Source organism: Enhydra lutris, unplaced genomic scaffold (assembly GCF_002288905.1).
Source record: "Enhydra lutris kenyoni isolate GAN:26980312 unplaced genomic scaffold, ASM228890v2 scaffoldscaffold12, whole genome shotgun sequence".
Taxonomy (NCBI): domain Eukaryota; kingdom Metazoa; phylum Chordata; class Mammalia; order Carnivora; family Mustelidae; genus Enhydra; species Enhydra lutris.
In genome coordinates, this window is record NW_019154096.1 from 66113588 (window position 1) to 66132485 (window position 18898).

Consider the following 18898-nt stretch of genomic DNA (forward strand, 5'->3'; position numbering starts at 1 on the left):
AGGAGACTTTACTGAGAATTATTTTCTTATTGCTGATGTATGAAAAGATGACATACAGTCATACTTCTTTTTTCATTGGTGAATTAAATATGTTGCTAAATATAAGATAAAAAGAAATATATAAAGGCATATCATCTGTATTATCAAAGTGTTGCATGGGAAATCAACTGTTTATTATTATTAAGATACAAATTATTTTCTTGTGAAAGAGTTCACAAGATGGAATTCTTCATTGATGCAGGCAACAGGCACACACAGTTGATGGAAACCAGGAATTGGCTATGCTGGGACATGTTAGTATTTCACTTAGACGACAGAGAAATGTTGAAGCAACCAATTCTATCCTAACTTACTTCAATATGTTAAAAGAAATGTTAGCAAAGATTAGCAGTTTCTGGAGTGGATATGATAATTTGATAGAAATATTATTTCACTTTTCTTTGTTTTCTCCACACCAACATGAGCTTGATCTTTCCAAACAGAATGGTTCTCCCACGGTTTATCCAATGATACAGAGCTTAACTGATTTGATGAACAATCTTATGGGTGCTTTAAGAAATAGCTTTTGTAGTAAGAAAAAAATCCCAAACTTTGGTAAAGGTCTAAACCCTTTCAGATTAAACCGTACAGACTTACAGTGATTGATACAGAGAGACAGTTGTCAGGTGCTGTTTCCATTTTCTTGGCTTCAAACTTCAACTGGGAAGAATTGTGCCATGTAAGAAGTACTGTTTTGGCTTCTGTGCATGACCATGAATACATAAGGATAAGGAAGATCTGTCATACTTTCTTTTCTTTGACATTGCCTAAATTAACCTAAACAAAGACAGTCCATACTTAACTGCCCTACTTGTAAAAGTGAGATATATTTCTAACTCCTGTCAGTAGAGAGCTTTTAAGACCTTATTATAGGCAAATGATGGTGATACTTTCAGGCCATACAGTTTGTGCCACTCTGCTCCTGATAGTATGTGCAATTTTTAGAGTTCCATGAGAATTATACTACATGGAAGCTATTTAAAATCAGTTAAGGGGGCACCTGGGTGGCTCAGTTGGTTAAGCCCCTGACTCTTGATTTCAGTGCAGGTCATGATCTCAGGGTTCTGAGATCAAACCTTGCGTTGGGCTCTGTGCTGGGTGTGGAGGACTGCTTAAGATTCTCTCTCTCTGCCCCTCCTCCCCTCAAAAAACAAAACAAAATAAAGTAAGTATGTAAGGCTGATACGGAGATAAAATCATTCAATCTAGAATATAGGTGGTGTTGTACATACAACCTCATAAACATCAAAGTTTAAGAACCACTAGCTTACCATCAACAAGCTAGAGGAAGAAATAAAAGGAAACTTTAGAAATAGATGTTAGGGTTTTTGAACCCATTCTGCTTTTAAGATATATATCAAGTTCTTATCCAACGAATAGGGATGTATGGAGAATCCTAAAGTAGTCTTACTTGCTTTCATTATTTATTCTATTTTATTTTTAAGCATTAATATCTGTTGAGAAATTTGTCTGTTGAAAGAATTTAAGAAAATAGTAGAGTTACATTCTGGTTCTAGATAAGGGGCAATTAGCTTCTAAAGACAGTAGTAAGTTAAATTATTGAACCCATTGAAATTGCAAAGAAAAAAAATTTTTTTTGAAAAAAGATTTTTTGAAGAAAAGTATCATTTATTGGTGCATTGATTTTCTGGTACTCATCTATTTATTATTTAGAAGTCTGTGCTCTACAGGTTGAAGGATTTGTGGCCTAGAGGATTTCTTATTTATTTATTTATTTATTTATTTGACAGAGATCACAAGGAGGCAGAGAGGCAGGCAGAGAGAGAGGGGGAAGCAGGCTCCCTGCTGAGCAGAGAGCCCGATGTGGGGCTCGATCCCAGGACCCTGAGATCATGACCTGATCATGACCTGAGCTGAAGGCAGAGGCTTTAACCCACTGAGCCACCCAGGCGCCCCGCCTAGAGGATTTCTAAGTTCCTTTTTCAGGTCTAAGAATCTATGAAGAAACTATGCCTTAATGATACCAATTAAGTGCACAGTGTTATCAAAATGACAACAAACACCTTCATTTGCTGGCATTATTTAGTCCTTATCTTGGCCTTCTATGTATGAGTATTAGCTGTATTTGAGCGTATTTGAGTTATAACATATTTACTCTGAATTATCAATATGTATAATTTTATGCATATTCACATATACACTTTCACACAGACATCGGCATGCTTATATAAATATATATATTTATAAGACAATATACCCTATTAGCATTAGAGAGAAAGTATTGAACTTTGTATTTTGGAACACTTAGAAATATTTTCCATTGTTCTCTTCTTCCTCTGTCTGGTCCAAGGTTTGATGATAGTAAAGGTAGGTTTTATTTTTGTCACCTTATTGCTCAAACAACCCTCTGTACCTGAACAATCTACCTGGAAAATCTGCTATGGCTGTTTTACAACTGAGGACATTTTGCCTTAAAATAAAGAAGAAAAGCTGAGTAAACATAAGGTTTAATGGGATCTTCTGAGTGATGAAATCCCTTCTAAATGGTCACTGAAATTTATTTTACAAGTTAATACAAATTTGTAAAAATGCCAATTCAAAAATCACTGAAAGTGAACATTTTCAGTGAATACCTGTCAAGAAGGTTAATACCTCTCGGGAAGCTCTTAGAAAATTTTTATTTTTAAGTAAACAGCTATTTCAAGAGTAACATAGTCCCAAAAGGTCAAAGATTGCAGAAGTCTAGAAAAAGGTAATTAAAGTAATCTGAACAAGAATGTTATGCCAGGCCACTCCCATAAAATGCTAATACTAGTTTCAAACCAGAAGACTGGGAAGCGAAACATTCCCAGTATTCTGAATAAGAATTTGAGACTTCCACCTTACAGATTTAGTTGTATAAAATGCTAGAATATCATACTCTCCTAATTTAAGGATACGAAAATTTATTGCTACTTCTTTTACATCCTTGCACCATCCTAATACCAAAATAACAAAATTGATTGTTCAACTCTGTTGCTTTATGTTAGCTGGATTTGTGTCAAACACCGCTATTGATACTATACAACAGAAATACTCTTTTTCATAAAATGTTGCTTAATCTCTTATTCAAGCACTTTGTTCATTTTGGTATGGAAGTTCAAGAGTAATGACTAAATCATCTTGATTGCTCCTTTCATGCCTTTCTAAAATCTTGGGAATATAATTGCTATTAAAAATACGAATGCGTTATAATGACTTTATGGTGGTTTTTTTTTCATAATTTTTGCAGTATTACAATAAGGTAAATGAAAAGCAACATGAAACCTGCCATTGATTTGTTGGGTCCACAAAATTGCCCCATTCAAAAAAAAAAAAAAATATATATATATATATCCGTTTAGTTTGGAGGATAAAACTTCTAGAATATCAGGGACACATACTTTTTTTGGGAGGGGGAACACATACTTTTAAAGGCTTAATCATAATTAAAATTAGTTTTATCATAACTTGCTTTCACTCACATTTGGATGATATAGATTTTTATACTTTAAGTCACTCATTAATTGTTCATTCATCAAATACTGCTGACTACCAACTAGCACTGTGAGTAATAAAAAACAAAAACAGATCTTTTCCTTAAGGAAGATTTCAGAAAAGTCTAAAGATATTAGAAGATAGTACCATACTAATGTAGTAAATAATTTATAAGTGAAATGATTACTTCAAACTTGGGGTGAAGTAGAAGCACCTTTAGAAGTGGGGAAGAAGGATGGATAGAACCTAGACATAGAATGAAGGAGACATGAAGACAACTGGGGACAGTTAGTTACTGTTCTGTTGTGTGAGCTTTTAAGGATTATTTTCCTAAAATCTGTTAGAGAGTAGTATGCCTTTTGTTGGAAAGGTGGTTAGTATGAACTATGAAGAATGATACAGTATTTGAAATAGTAGTATTGAGTAGAAAAATTATCATATATACATTTGATAAAATCAATGATTATTCCTGGTTGCCACATTTAAGCCGGGATTTTCATATTATTTTTAATTTCATGGTTTGTTTTGTAAGACATTTTGAATAATAAAATAGTTATTATAGACAACAAACAGGACACTAAGAACATCTCTTTAATTTTTAAATTTTCTTCACAGTGTTTATGGCAGCATGATTATAATCTATTGTATTTTGGTCAATTTGTTCTTTTGGCTTTATCTTTATGCTAAATAATTGGCAATAGCAGATAGTTATAAAACAGATCATCTGTTTTATGGCTTCTTATTGCTGTACAAAATGTTAAACTTCATTTTATATAAAAATCACAATCACAAAATTAATTTAATTTCAAAAGTTCTTAAGAAAATATTCTATACTTCCTCCCAATTTGTAGGTTGAAGTTTTATCATTCTTAGTCACAAATAGCAGAAAGCAGTTCCAAGTCTAAATTCATTTTACCACAATCATGACATTTAACAACTGTGTCATAAATACGCAACATTTGTTAAAAGGGAGAGTAGTGGAGCAAAATGTGTCACTAGTGCTGAAGAAAATGGACCTCTGGTAATTAGTGTGCCACCTTCAAAGACAAAATTAGTGCTTGAAATTTAACATAATAATTGTACCAATGAACAGTTACTGATTGCTCACAATGTTCCAGTCTCTGTGTTGAGCTGTCCAAAGGAATTACCTCTTCAGTGCCTTATCCCTTCTGATATTATTGTTATTCCCATTTTTATGGAGAGAAATAATAAGTATTAGAAAGGTCTGAGTAATTTGGCTATGGTCCAAGAGTTTGTGGATGGAGAAGCTGGGATTCAAAACAAGTCCTCTGAGGTATAGTTGTAGGTATAGACACTGTTAATATCCCAACTATTCCAATGAGAAAAATTGAGGCTTAGAGAACTCTAAATAATTTGGTTAAGCTCAAACAGCTAATAAGTGAAGAAAAAAAAAATGGTGTTCAGACACAGGACCTCTTCACTCCAAAGTCTGACTATATGGCCTGTCAGATAAACTTTGACAATATTGAAGTCACCAGCATGTCATTTACATCCTTTTTGTTCTGACACAGAGGGGACTAAATTCAGGAAGGAATGCATACAGATGTTACCTGGCAAGAGGGGGCACAATTGGTAAGGATATGGCTCAACGCCAGAAATTAGTAGCAAAGAGAATCTCACTTTATTCCACTTCATTATTTTAGGGCCATCATATCAAAGCAAAAGTTTTCAGGAGAAAGTGACTTACCTTTTCTGAGTTTCAGTCAAAATATTTGCATTAGTTTTCTAAAGTCAGAAATTCAGTGTTCAGCCAGTCCTTGAACTCATCCTCTACTAAGTGGCCCAGAGTTAATTTGTCTGGCTAATTCCCTATTTGTATCTTTTAAAGTACACTATCTTGTGCCCTAATTATTTTTATATTACCATGTCTCTTTTTATGTATTACAGCATTATGATCTTGGGCAAGAATAGTGTTTTTCTTCTGATTTTGCAAACAGTATTGTAGGAAGCATTCGATTCTTAAAAAGCAATGTAAATTCAAACCTCAGAGGACAGATTAGAATCTTTAAAATACCTTTGTATTCTACAAATTTTTTTTAAATGAACAAAAGTATTAGGTAGTCATTGATTTTTCTTTATTATGAGTAGTGGGGTTCACAATAATACATTACAGTCCAGAGAAATATATTCTTTGTCAAAGATAGTGAATTTGGAATATTTATAGACTTATACTACAATTTGTGGTATTGAGTATTAATGAATTATATTTTGTAGACCTTTTACTTTTAGATCTAGGGAAAAGGTAAGATAAGGAAACAGAGCTGTTCATTTTGTTAAAAGTCTCTTAACTATAGAAAACAAACTGAGGGTTGCTGGAGGGGAGGTGGGTGTGGGGGATGCGCTAAATCAGTGATGGGGAAGGAGGACTTGTGATGAACACTGGGTATTATATCCAAGAGGTGAATCACTAAATTCTACTCCTGAAACCAATGCTACACTATATGTTAACCAATTTGAATTTAAATAAAAATGTGGAAGGAAAAAAAAATCTCTCAATTATATGAGATGTCATTTGTAATCTGAGGAGAACTAGTATAAATGAAGAAAAAACAATTTTTTGAGAGAGGGAGAGAGAAAGGGGTTGGGAGCATCAGAGGGAGAGGGAGACAGAGAATCTTAAGCAGGCTCCACACCTAGCGTGGAGCCCAATGCTGGGCTCAATCTCACAACCTTGAGATCATGACCTGAGCCAAAATCAAGAGTTAGACACTTAACCAACTGAGTCACCCAGGCGCCCCCACATGAAGAAACTTTTTAATACAAATGTTAGAAAATTGTGTTTAAACCCAAACTAGAATTTACAATTTTCTCATGGGTATTTGTACATTACCATAGGAAAGATAGTTTGTGTATTTGTGTGTGTGTGTATGTGTCTGTGTCTGTATCTATGTGTGGACCTGTATGTATATTTTTATCTGAGAGACAAAGAGCATTGTGTCTTCTACACTTGGTATCCCTTGACATCTGAAGTAATGTTACATTTGCATTTGTATAAACAGAATGTTCAGATCTACTGACCACTCCTAAGGCACAAACAAGATTCTATTTTCTAGCAGCTATATTTTTAATAATGTAATTTTGAGGTTATATTAAGTGAATAATTTAGTGGTTTATATCTTTCACTTTTTCCTTTGAATATGTTTTTAGTGTGTCTTCATTGCTTTTAAATATACATATAATTTAGGAACTTAAACTATTACTCAATAATAAGTGTATTATTTCTATCCATCCATATTGGCCTGTGGATGTTCTCTTTTTAATAATGACAAAGCAAGGCCTTAAATTATATTTTAGATGCTCATTTCATGAACACTGTCACTGCTGTGTTACAAGTGTTAAAACAAAAATGTTAAATAATAAACTGCCATCAGGTGTTGGCTTTTGTTCCTTCATCAACTGAAAGCGAATTTTATGAATGATGCATCACGACACGACATACATTTACATTCACATACCAGTTGTTAACGTTTTAAGTTAATGCCAGTGAATCTTTAAAAATCTCTGTGAATAATGAAGCTATTCATTGTGTTCAAGGATTTTGCCTTTTTCAATGATAGGATTTTCTTCTCATTTGAAAGAGTATTTAATTGCATCACTCATCCACTTTTAATATTTAATAATAATTTTATTAGCTGTGTTGAATGAGAAGGGCAAGATTTGCAATATCTACTGCTGGTCATCAATTTTTTCTTATCATGACTTAATGAATATTATAATTACAAGGAAAGGCAGAAATATAAATTAGGTTGGTAGTTGGCTGGGATTTGCTAGTTTATTGCTTTTAGCTTGGGCAAAGCCCAGAGTAGACACAAGGACAAAGAAACAAATATCTGGGAGTGCTTCAGAAGCCCTGGCACAAAATTTTTGTAACCTACTAATCATTGCTCATTTTAAATAATGAACACAGACGGTTTGAATCAAGTTACAAACACTGTCAGTAACAATTCCTGCTGGTTCCACAGCAGTTGACAGAATCTTGATGACTGCCAAAACTTATCTTGGCAGGTGTATGTTTCTTTAATCTCTATTAATGCCTTTTGAAATTTTTTTTTTAAGATTTATTTATTTATTTATTTGACAGACAGAGATCACAATCAGGCAGAAAGGCAGGCAGAGAGAGAGGTGGAAGCAGGCTCTCCGCTGAGCAGAGAGCCCAATGCGGGGCTCGATCCCAGGCCTTGGGATCATGACTTGGGCTGAAGGCAGAGGCTTAACCCACTGAGCCACCCAGGCGCCCCCTTTTGAAACTTTTTATTATCTTTTCTTAAACACGTTTACTGGTATTTAGCTTTAGCTTCAGCTGAGACAAAAGCTGCATTATTTTGAGTGGGAAGACTTGGCAGATCCATCCTCATAGCAGGGCCTTTTACTGAACTAGCCCTCCCATCTTGGGTTTTCAGAATGCTTTTGAGTACATTTCAGTAGGTCTGTGGGATGGAAGTAAGGGGAAAAGTTCTTTACAATAATCATGCGTTCAAAGCCTCTGTGGATTAATGACCCAGGCCATGGGGAAAAAACAATTTTTATGTTAGTGATCTAGGTATAGATATGTGTATCAGATGGTTCCTAAGTTTTGAGTACCATTTGTTCAAAATGGAAACCGATCTTGTTGAATTTCCTGTGTTTTTAAACCCATTTTAAACAAATCATTTTTAACCCCCTCCAGCAACTGCTTCGAGAACGACAGCAGATGGCCAGCCGTCCCTTTGCTTCTGTTGATGTTGCACTGGAAGTAGGAGCCGAACAAGCAGAGTTTCTGCGAGGGCCATTAGAGGTAGGAACTGTGGTACCGAAAGGGGACCACTGTGATTTGCATATTTGTATTGCTTCTCTAATTTGCATCTGCTTGTACAGCCAAATACAGTCTGATTATGTAGAGTTGACAAGATTCAGCTACATTTGTGATGCCACTTCCAAGGCACATAGTTTTAATAGTATGACATGAGCTGTAACAAAAGCCACTAGAGAGTCTATTAGTCTAGGCAAGAGTGACAGACTGCTCACTGGCAGCCTGGAGCTGACAGGTAGGAGCTGAAGGAATTTAAGATACAGGTATGATGGAAGAAACAAAGCACCTCTATTTAGTCCTTGGAGTGCCCAACACCTTTTAGTTCACAATTCACATTTATCTTTATTAACGAAGTTGACTACAACAGGTGGGTGGAAATGAGTTGCATTTTAATCACATAGTTGCATTTTTGAATGTTGAGAATTATAGAATATTGTGAATATTTTCATTTGTGGTAACGGCTGTATTAGTATAATCTTTTTATTGCACATGCAGAAATAGAGTATGGTGAAGGAGAAATCATTATGTGAAGTAAATGTGGTACTGGACTCCTGCAATAATGCCTGGAATGGTTTCTGAAAATAATAACACACAGAGAGGAAAAATCCACAGATTGTGATTAACGACTAATCAAAGCATTTTGAGGCATAGTAATTTAGTTATATGCTTATTATTTTTTATTTCTGTTTCACGGATGGTAAGATGTTTAAGTAGGAAGATTAAGAAACACTGTAGAATTGAAAATTGTTTTCCCTTTTTTAAAAATGTCCTTATATGACTAATTTCATGTTGCTATTTTCAAATCTTGCTTTTCTTCAAGGAAAGCAAGGAGTATAAAAATAGACTCCTCCAAAAACCTAGGTACAAATAGAATTGATTCTTTCTCTAGCATTTTAGTTATTTGGGGGAAAAAAAATTAAACAACTGAATCAGGCCTTGCAGATGCTATCCAAAGAGCCAGTTTCTAGAGGACATTTCTCTGTGAGTTTTTGTGTACTTGACTTACTATTCTAGATCACAGATTGCCATGGAAGCTCAGATCATTAGGAAATCAGTATGTATATTTTCCATTACTTGTGGAGAAATTAGAAGACAGAAGATTAAATGGAAGTTACAGGAAGTGCTCTGATTTCATGTTGGCCCCTTGCCTCACCTCACTTTAGTACAAAATCTTTAACAAATAGGAAACCTGCACTGTTTGAATCCAACTTCTTTTTCTCCTCATCTGTTAAAAACATTGTACAACACTGCGAAAACACAAGTCACAGGAGAGAAATGAATGTAAACAATACAGACATAGTCCACAGAAGAAAGGGACCAATCAAAGAACTAGAAAACTCACAAACGTAAGGAGCAAATGTAATTCACGTACATATGTACCTCCATGGTGTGTTAGCTGCTCACTAGTGCTCAACCGTGTATTGTTAGGTGTGTGTGTTCCTAATCTTTCCATTTCTTTGTTTTATTTCTTCCAGATTTTATTTCCTTATCATTGTCATCTATAACATTAAATTTTATTATACAGAATTTAAAGATTTCTGCCTCTACTTATAGTTCGTGTTTGCCTACTATTCCTTTTCTTCCTTTACTTCCAGCTTCTCTGTATCCTTTTGTTTCCTACTTATCCCTTGTAGAAGTGACTATTCACTTTATCCTGCCATCCTATAGTCCATCTTTTGATTAATTGCCTGAATCTATTTACATTGACAATAATTACTATACTCCCAAGGATTATTTTAGCTACTCCATTGTGTGTGCAGATGTGTGTACATGTGTGTGTTGTTCTTGTTGTTGTTACTACCCTTCTTTTTTTTCTTTTTCCCTATTGCTCTTGGATAAATTGATGTCCTTCTAATAAACAGTGTTACATATTCTATTTCTGTTTCTGATGGTTACACATTACATACCAAAATTCATAGTGATGGTTATTTTCCCTATCACTAAGCTTATTAATACACATTTCACCCTGCCTGTCTCAAACAAAATTAATATTTTAATATGCTTTTAACTCCTTCTGTTTCTCCTACCCTATGTCAATACTGCTTGGAAATATTAATCCAGATATTATGGGTGTACTTTTTAAATTTAAGTAACAGTGAATTATCTTTACCCTTCTTTTTCTTTATATCTAGTTGCTTACTCATGCATTTCATTTAGTTTTCACTATAATAAGTCCTCCAACATATCTTTTTTTTTTTTTTTTAAAGATTTTATTTAATTATTTGTCAGAGAGAGAGAGGGAGAGAGAGCAAGCACAGGCAGACAGAATGGCAGGCAGAGGCAGAGGGAGAAGCAGGCTCCCTGATGAGCAAGGAGCCCGATGTGGGACTCGATCCCAGGACGCTGGGACCATGACCTGAGCCGAAGGCAGCTGCTTAACCAACTGAGCCACCCAGGCGTCCCTCCAACATATCTTTTAAAGAGAAATTTTATGTGGCATGCTCTTTGAGACCTCAAATGCCTATCAGTATGTTTATTTTGTCCTCACATGGAATAACAATTTAATTAGATATAAAATTCAGTTTCAAAGTTCTCTTTTTCAGAACTTCAAAGGTATTAATTGCTCCCTTGTCTCAAGTCTGATGTCAATTTGATTCTCTGTCCTTTGTAAATGATCTCCATTTCCTTTTTGAAATCTTTCAGAATTTTCTTGTTTCTCAGTGTTCTTAAATTTCTCTCAGATATGTACCCATTATCTCATATTTGGCATTCTATACCCCCTTTAAATCTGCAGCCCTATAACTTTGTATTATTCTGGATAATCTTTGGTTACTGTTTCTTTTAATATTTCTTACCGTATTCTTTCTTGGAATTCCCATTAGATGCTCTTGATACTTCTATCATCTGTATTTCTTTTTTTTTTTTTTAAGATTTTATTTATTTGACAGAGAACACAAGTAGGCAAAGAGACAGGCAGAGAGAGAGGAGGAAGCAGGCTCCCTGCCGAGCAAAGAGCCTGATGCGGGGCTCGATCCCAGCACCCTGAGATCATGACCCAAGCTGAAGGCAGAGGCTTAACCCACTGAGCCACCCAGGTGCCCCTGTCATCTGTATTTCTTAACTTGTCTCTCATTATTTCTACTCTTTCTATTCTTCCTGGTGCCTCTGGGAACATTCCTCAATCTGCCATTCCAGTATACTGATTTTTCTTAGAGTGTATCCTTCTGTTATTTAACCTATTCACTGACTTCGTATCAACAATGATATATTTTGTTGTCAATAGCTGCAATTGTTTTCATAACTGTTTGTGGATGCCTCATATTTCTAATATCCTCCCTCATCTTTCTGAAGCCATTCATATTTAATTTAAATACTGTTATGGGCTTTCCCTTATATTTGACTTCCTCTGGTATAGATCTTTCTGTATTTCTACTTTCATGGTGCTTACACTCTTCAGAGGTCTCCTTTCTTTTTTCTATGTACACATATTTTATTTCAGCTACTGAGATCTGCTTAGGAAGAACGATAAAATCCTTGACTCTCAATTGTACTCTTTTAAGCAATTAGTGGTTGGGGGAGAGGAACCAGCCTATGACGTATAATCTGGCTTCAGTCACCACTGCTCATTTGTCATGGATGTCCCTTTCACTAGCAAGACTTTGAAGTACTTCCTTCCCAACCATTATTCCCACCAGGCTACCTATTATGGTAGCCTCTCTCTGCTGCAGTTGGAGCACCACAGTTGAGGTGGGGAGAAGTGAATGCTTAGGGGTTATCCAGACCCCCACATGTATGGGTCTGGGATTCTATACCCCAGCTGAGCTCTAAAGCTACTCTATCATTAGTTCGCAGCCTTGTACTGACGCTGGGCTGTTTCTGCTGCTTTCTTGCCATGCTCAGGTGGGATAGGCATCACCTATCCAGACAGCATGGACTCTGACCCTCTCCAAATGCAGGACACCATTTACTTCCTATAAGAGGCCTAACCACCTTCTATCTTTCCAACCGTTATTTCAAGTTTTTGTATGAATTGCTGCGTGTGTTCTGAGAACCAGCAGAATTCTTATAACATAAATGTTATCACTATGTTTGAACTCAGGGGAGGGGACAAGTAACTCATTTTGTTTTATCATTTGTTGGCTACAGGACCATGTGTGTACTTTAAAGGGTAGCTCTATTCTCAAGTTTTTGAGGAACCTCCATGCTGTCTTAGAGTGGCTGCACCAGCTTGCCTTCCCACCAACAGTGTAGGAGGGTTCCCCTTTCTCTGCATCCTCTGCCAACATCTGTCATATCCTGATTTGTTAATTTTAGCCATTCTGACTGGTGTGAGGTGGTATCTCATTGTGGTTTTGATTTGTATTTCTCTGATGCCAAGTGATGTGGAGTACTTTTTCATGTGTCTTTTAGCCATTTGGATGTCTTCTTTACGGAAATGTCTGTTCATGTCTTCTGCCCATTTCTCGATTGGATTATTTGTTCTTTGGGTGTTGAGTTTGATAAGTTCTTTATAGATTTTGGACACTAGCCCTTTATCTGATATGTCGTTTGCAAATATCTTCTCCCATTCTGTCAGTTGTCTTTTGGTTTTGTTGACTGTTTCCTTTGCTGTGCAAAAGCTTTTGATCTCGATGAAGTCCTAATAGTTCATTTTTGCCCTGGCTTCCCTTGCCTTTGGGTTTACAATGTTTCTAGGAAGAGGTTGCTGGGGCTGAGGTCGAAGAGGTTGCTGCCTGTGTTCTCCTAATGGATTTTGATGGATTCCAGTCTCATATTGAGGTCTTTTATCCATTTTGAGTCTAGTTGGTCCAGTTTCATTCATCTGCATATGGCTGTCCAGTTTTCCCAACACCATTTGTTGAAGAGAATGTCTTTTTTTCCACTGGACATTCTTTCTGCTTGTCGAAGATTAGTTGACCACAGAGTTGAAGGTCCATTTCTGGGCTCTCTATTCGGTTCCATTGATCTATGGGTCTGTTTTTGTAGCAGTACCATACTGTCTTGATGATGACAGCTTTGTAATAGAGCTTGAAGTCTGGGATTGTGATGCTGCCAACTTTGGTTTTCTTTTTTCAACATTCCTCTGCCTATTTGGCATTATTTCTGGTTCCATATAAATTTTAGGATTATTTGTTCCATTTCTTTGCCAACAAATTGATGGCATTTTGATAGGGATTGCATTAAATGTGTATATTGCTTCAGGTAGCATAGACATTTTTCACAATATTTGTTCTTCCAATCCATGAACATGGAAAATTTTTCCATTTCTTTGTGTTTTCCTCCATTTCTCTCGTGAGTACTTTATAGTTTTCTGAGTACAGATTCTTTGCCTCTTTGGTTAGGTTTATTCCTAGGTATCTTATGGTTTTGGGTGGAATTGTAAATGGGATTGACTCCTTAATTTCTCTTTCTTCTCTCTTGTTGTTGGTTTATAGAAGTGCAACTGATTTCTGTGCATTGATTTTATATCCTGACACTTTACTGAATTCCTGAATGAGTTCTAGCAGTTTTGGAGTGGAATTTTGGGGGTTTTCCACATAAAGTAACATATCATCTGCAAAGAGCGAGAGTTTGCCTCCTTGCCAATTTGGATGCCTTTTATTTCTTTTTGTTGTGTAATTGCTGAGGCTAGGACTTCGAGTACTATGTTGAATAGCAGTGGTGATAGTTAGCATCCCTGCCGTGTTCCTGACCTCAGGGAAAAAGCTCTCGGGTTTTCCCCATGAGAATGATATTTGCTGTGGGTTTTTCATTGATGGCTTTTGTGATATTGAGGTATGTACCTTCTATCCCTACACTGTGAAGAGTTTTGATCAAACAAGGATGATGTACTTTGTCAAATGTTTTTTCAGCATCTATTGAGAGTATCATATAGTTCTTGTCCTTTCTTTTATTAATTAACCCTGATTGATTTGCGGATGTTGAACCAACCTTGTAGCCCAGGAATAAATCCCACTTGGTCGTGGTGAATAATCCTCTTAAGGTACTGTTGGATCCTATTGGCTAGTATTTTGGTGAGAATTTTTGCATCTATGTTCATCAGGGATATTGGTCTGTAATTCTCCTTTTGATGGGGTCTTTGTCTGGTTTTGGGATCAAGGTAATGCTGGCCTCTTAAGATGAGTTTGGAAGTTTTCCTTCCCTTTCTATTTTTGGCACAGTTTCAGGAGAATAGGTATTAATTCTTCTTTAAATGTTGGTAGAATTCCCCCGGGAAGCCATGTGGACCAGGACTCTTGTTTGTTGGGATATTTTTGATGAATGCTTCAATCTCCTTACTGGTTATGGGTTTGTTCAGGTTTTCTATTTCTTCCTGGTTCAGTTTTGATAGTTTATAAGTCTCTAGGAATGCATCCATTTCTTCCAGATTTTCAAATTTCCTGGTGTATCGTTGCTCATAATATGTTCTTATAATTGTTTGTATTTCTCTGGAGTTGGTTGTGATCTCCCCTCCTTCATTCATGGTTTTATTTATTTGGTTCCTTTCTCTTTCTTTTTGATAAGTCTGTCCAGGGGTTTATCAATCTTATTAATTCTTTCAAAGAACCAGCTCCCAATTTTGTTGATCTCTTCTAGTTTTTTTTGGTTTCTATTTCATTGACTTCTGCTCTGATCTTTATGATTTCTCTTCTCCTGCTGGGTTTAGGCTTTCTTTTCTGTACTTTCTCCAGCTCCTTTAGGTGTAGGTATATTTGAGACCTTTCTTGTTTCTTGAGAAAGGCTTGTATTGCAATATACTTTCCTCTCAGGACCTCCTCTACTGTATCCCACAGATTTTGAACCATTGTGATTTCATTTTCATTTGTTTCCATGATTTTTTTCAATTCTTCTTTAATTTCCCGGTTGACCCATTCATTCTCTAGTAGGTTGCTCTTTAGCCTCCATGTATTTGAGTTCTTTCCAACTTTCCTCTTGTCATTGAGTTCTAGTTTCAAAGCATTGTGGTCTGAAAATATGCAGGGAATGATCCCAGTCTTTTGGTACCAATTGAGATCTGATTTATGACCCAGGATGTGATCTATTCTGGAGAAGGTTCCACGTGTACTAGAGAAGAATGTGTATTCTATTGCTTTGGGATGGAATATTCTGAATATATCTGTGATGTCCATCTGGTCCAGTATGTAACTTAAAGCCTTTATTTCCTTGCTGATCTTTTGTTTAGACGATATGTCCATTTCAGTGAGGGGGGTGTTAAATTCCACTACAATTATTGTATTATCGTCGATGTGTTTCTTTGATTTTGTTACTAATTGGTTTATATAACTAGCTGCTCCCATATTAGGGGCATAGTTATTTAAAATTGTTAGATCTTCTTGTTGGACAGACCCTTTAAGTATGATATAGTATCCTTCCTCATCTCTTATTATAGTCTTTGGCTTAAAATCTAATTTATCTGTTATAAGGGTTGCCACCCCAGCTTTCTTTTGATGTCCATTAGCATGGTAAATTATTTTCCACCTCCTCACTTTAAATCTGGAGGTGTCTTTGGGTCTAAAATGAGTTTCTTGCAGACATCATATCAATGGGTCTTGTTTTTGTGGGTTTTTTTTTTTTAAGATTTTATTTATTTATTTGACAGACAGAGATCACAAGCAGAGAAGCAGGCAGAGAGATAGCGGGGACGCAGACTCCCCGCTGGGCAGAGAGCCCGACATGGGGCTCAATCCCAGGACCCTGAGATCATGACCTGAGCCGAAGGCAGAGGCTTAACCCACTGAGCCACCCAGGCGCCCCTTGTGGGTTTTTTTTTAATCAATTTTGATACCCTATGTCTTTTGATTGGGGCATTTAGCCCATTTACATTCAAGGTAACTATTGAGAGATATGAATTTAGTGTCATTGTATTGCCTGTAAGGTGACTGTTACTGTATATAGTCTCTGTTCCTTTCTGGTCTGTTACTTTTAGGCTCTCTCTTTATATAGAGGACCTCTTTCAATATTTCTGTAGGGCTGGTTTGGTGTTTGCAAATTCTTTTAGTTTTTGTTTGTTCTGGAGGCTTTTTACCCCTCCTTCTATTTTCTGTGACAGCATAGCTGGATATAATATTCTTGGCTGCATAGTTTTCTTGTTTAGTGCTCTGAATGTATCATGCCAGTCCTTTCTGGTCTGCCAGGTCTCTGTTGATAAGTCTGCTGCCAATCTAATATTTCTACCATTGTATGTTACAGACCTCTTGTCCTGAACTGCTATCAGGATTTTCTCTTTGTCACTGAGAATTCTAAGTTTTACTAATAGAGGACAGGATGTGGACCTATTTTTTTATTTTGAGGGGGGTTCTCTGTGCTTCCTGGATTTTGATGCTTGTTCTCTTCGCCAAATTGGGGAAATTCTCTGCTATAATTTGCTCCAATATACCTTCTGCCCTCTCTCTCTTTCTTCTTCTGGGATCTCAATTATTCTAAAATTGTTTCATCATATGGTATCACTTATCTCTCGAATTCTCCCTTAGTGGTCCAGTAGTTGTTTGTCTTCTTTTGCTCAGCTTCTTTATTATCCATCATTTGGTCTTCTGTATCACTAATTCTTTCTTCTGCCTCATTTATCCTAGCAGTAAGAGCCTCCATATTTGATTGCACCTTATTAATAGCTTTTTAAATTTCAAATTGGTTAGATTTTAGGTTTTTTATTTCTCCAGATAGGGATTTTATTTATCCAGAAAGGGATTCTCTGGTATCTTCCATGCTTTTCTCGAGCCCAGCTAGCACCTTGATAATTGTCATTCTGAACTTTAGTTCTGACATATTACCAATGTCCATATTGATTAGGTCCCTAGCCATTGGTACTGCCTCTTGTTCCTTTTTCTTGAGGTGAGTTTTTCCACCTTGTCATTTTATCCAGATAAGAATAGATGAATGAGAGAACAAAATATTAAAAGGGGAGCAACAGCCCCAGAAAAATATACACTAACCAAATCAGAAGATACCTGAAACTTCCAGAATATGGTTGCTTTTCTGTTCCTAGAATTGCTTCTCTTATTCTCTTCCATCCTGTTGATTTTGTAGATGTTCAGAATGGTTTGATAACTATCTGGCTAAACTCCTGGGACCCAATGGTGTTTAAGTCTCCTACTCCTCTGCCATCTTACTCCTTTGTCATTCCATCTTGCTCCTCCCCCCACTGAAAAATGCTTTTATGAATGTTTATGTACAAGTATCATTTCTTGGCCATGTAATTAAGAATAGAAATGCTGGGTCATATGGTAATTTTTTATTATTTATTGAAAAAAATTCTTTCCGCATTGAATGATCTTGGGACCTTTGTTGAAAATCAATTTACCATAGGTGTAGGAATTTATTTCTCTGGACACTCAATGCCATTCCATTGTTTGATAGGTCTATCATATGACAGTACCACATATCTTGATTATTATAGCTTTGTAGTAAGTTTTGGAATTCTAAAATTATGAGTCTTTCATCTTTGTTCTCTTTGAAGATTGTTTTGGTTCTTCAGGGTCTCTGAATTTCCACATTAATTTTAGGGTAAGTTTGTCAATTGGTACAATAAAGCCCACTAGTATTTTGTTAGGACTTGTGTTGAATCTGTAGATCAATCTGGGGAAATATGTAATATTTTAACATTTACTTTATTAAGGTGGTAATTTCATTAATTGAGTACCTTCATGCTCCATGCCTAAAATCCTAAATCCCATAATAGGTTTCTTCTCTCTTGGTAAATAATTATGATTTCTGATATTTGAAATTCCCTATAGCTACATATGTCTAACCATGTTAAATAAATCCACAATATAGATTTTAAAAAAATACAAGCTGAAAACATTGTTGTTCAGTAGATTGTTTTAGAGCTTAAATTGTTTCTTTATTTCTTCCTGTAAAATTAAACATCAGAAATAAATCTGAGCAGCTGCTAGTATCTTCCTTTAGAAAATAATAGCAGTAGAAGTAGAATGTTTAAAATTTTATTTTCTTTTCTCCTTTGCTAAGCATTTTGTGATAATTACTATTAAGTAGAAGTTATCTATCTGAAATGTATATACATACATATACATATATATGTGAAATTTATTTTCCATTTTTACAGTACACTGGAAACTGGTCCAAATCTCTTTTTTAAATATACATAACAATACAATGTGGTTTATTGATTTTCTTACACAGTGAATTCCAAAACTTGGGCTCTGAAATTGCATTAGGGATTTTATTTAAACCTAAAAATCAAAGTAATTTTAAAATTTCTCTGTTGGGTTTTTCTTAAAATTCAGTATTTAACTTCAATACAAAGCCATAGGTTAGCTATTACTGTTCTGTAAATATTTTTTGAGTGTTCATAATGTAGTAAGTTAAGAAATGGATTTCTTTTAAATTAAATTTGACTCATGTGCCACTGAGTTCCACATCTGTACAGTCAGGAGAAAATGTAAGGTGCAATATGGAATAATTACTTCTGATACATCTATGGTTAAATGTGTGCTACTATACACCAAATGGCCTATTCAATGAAGTAGATGTTTTCCTGAAAATTTTTACATATATATTAATTACATTTTTTAACAAGTGAGAAGTGCTGAATCTTTATAGGACCTTTGTGTAAAGCCCTAGGTGTAAAACCATTTGTGACTGAAAAAACATACATCTAGTGTGAATAATCACACTCTAAATTATCTATTAGCAAAT

The 18898-nt window shown here is 35.6% G+C and overlaps 1 protein-coding gene across 1 annotated transcript in view; it reads left to right on the plus strand.

Moving 5' to 3' along the window:
- LOC111145096 (attractin like 1) overlaps positions 1–18898 on the plus strand; it is a 796800-nt gene that overhangs the window by 545903 nt on the left and 231999 nt on the right. The window contains exon 27 of the mRNA XM_022499729.1: positions 8204–8311. Within this exon, the coding sequence (XP_022355437.1) occupies positions 8204–8311 (108 nt within the window). The remainder of the gene's footprint in view (positions 1–8203; positions 8312–18898) is intronic.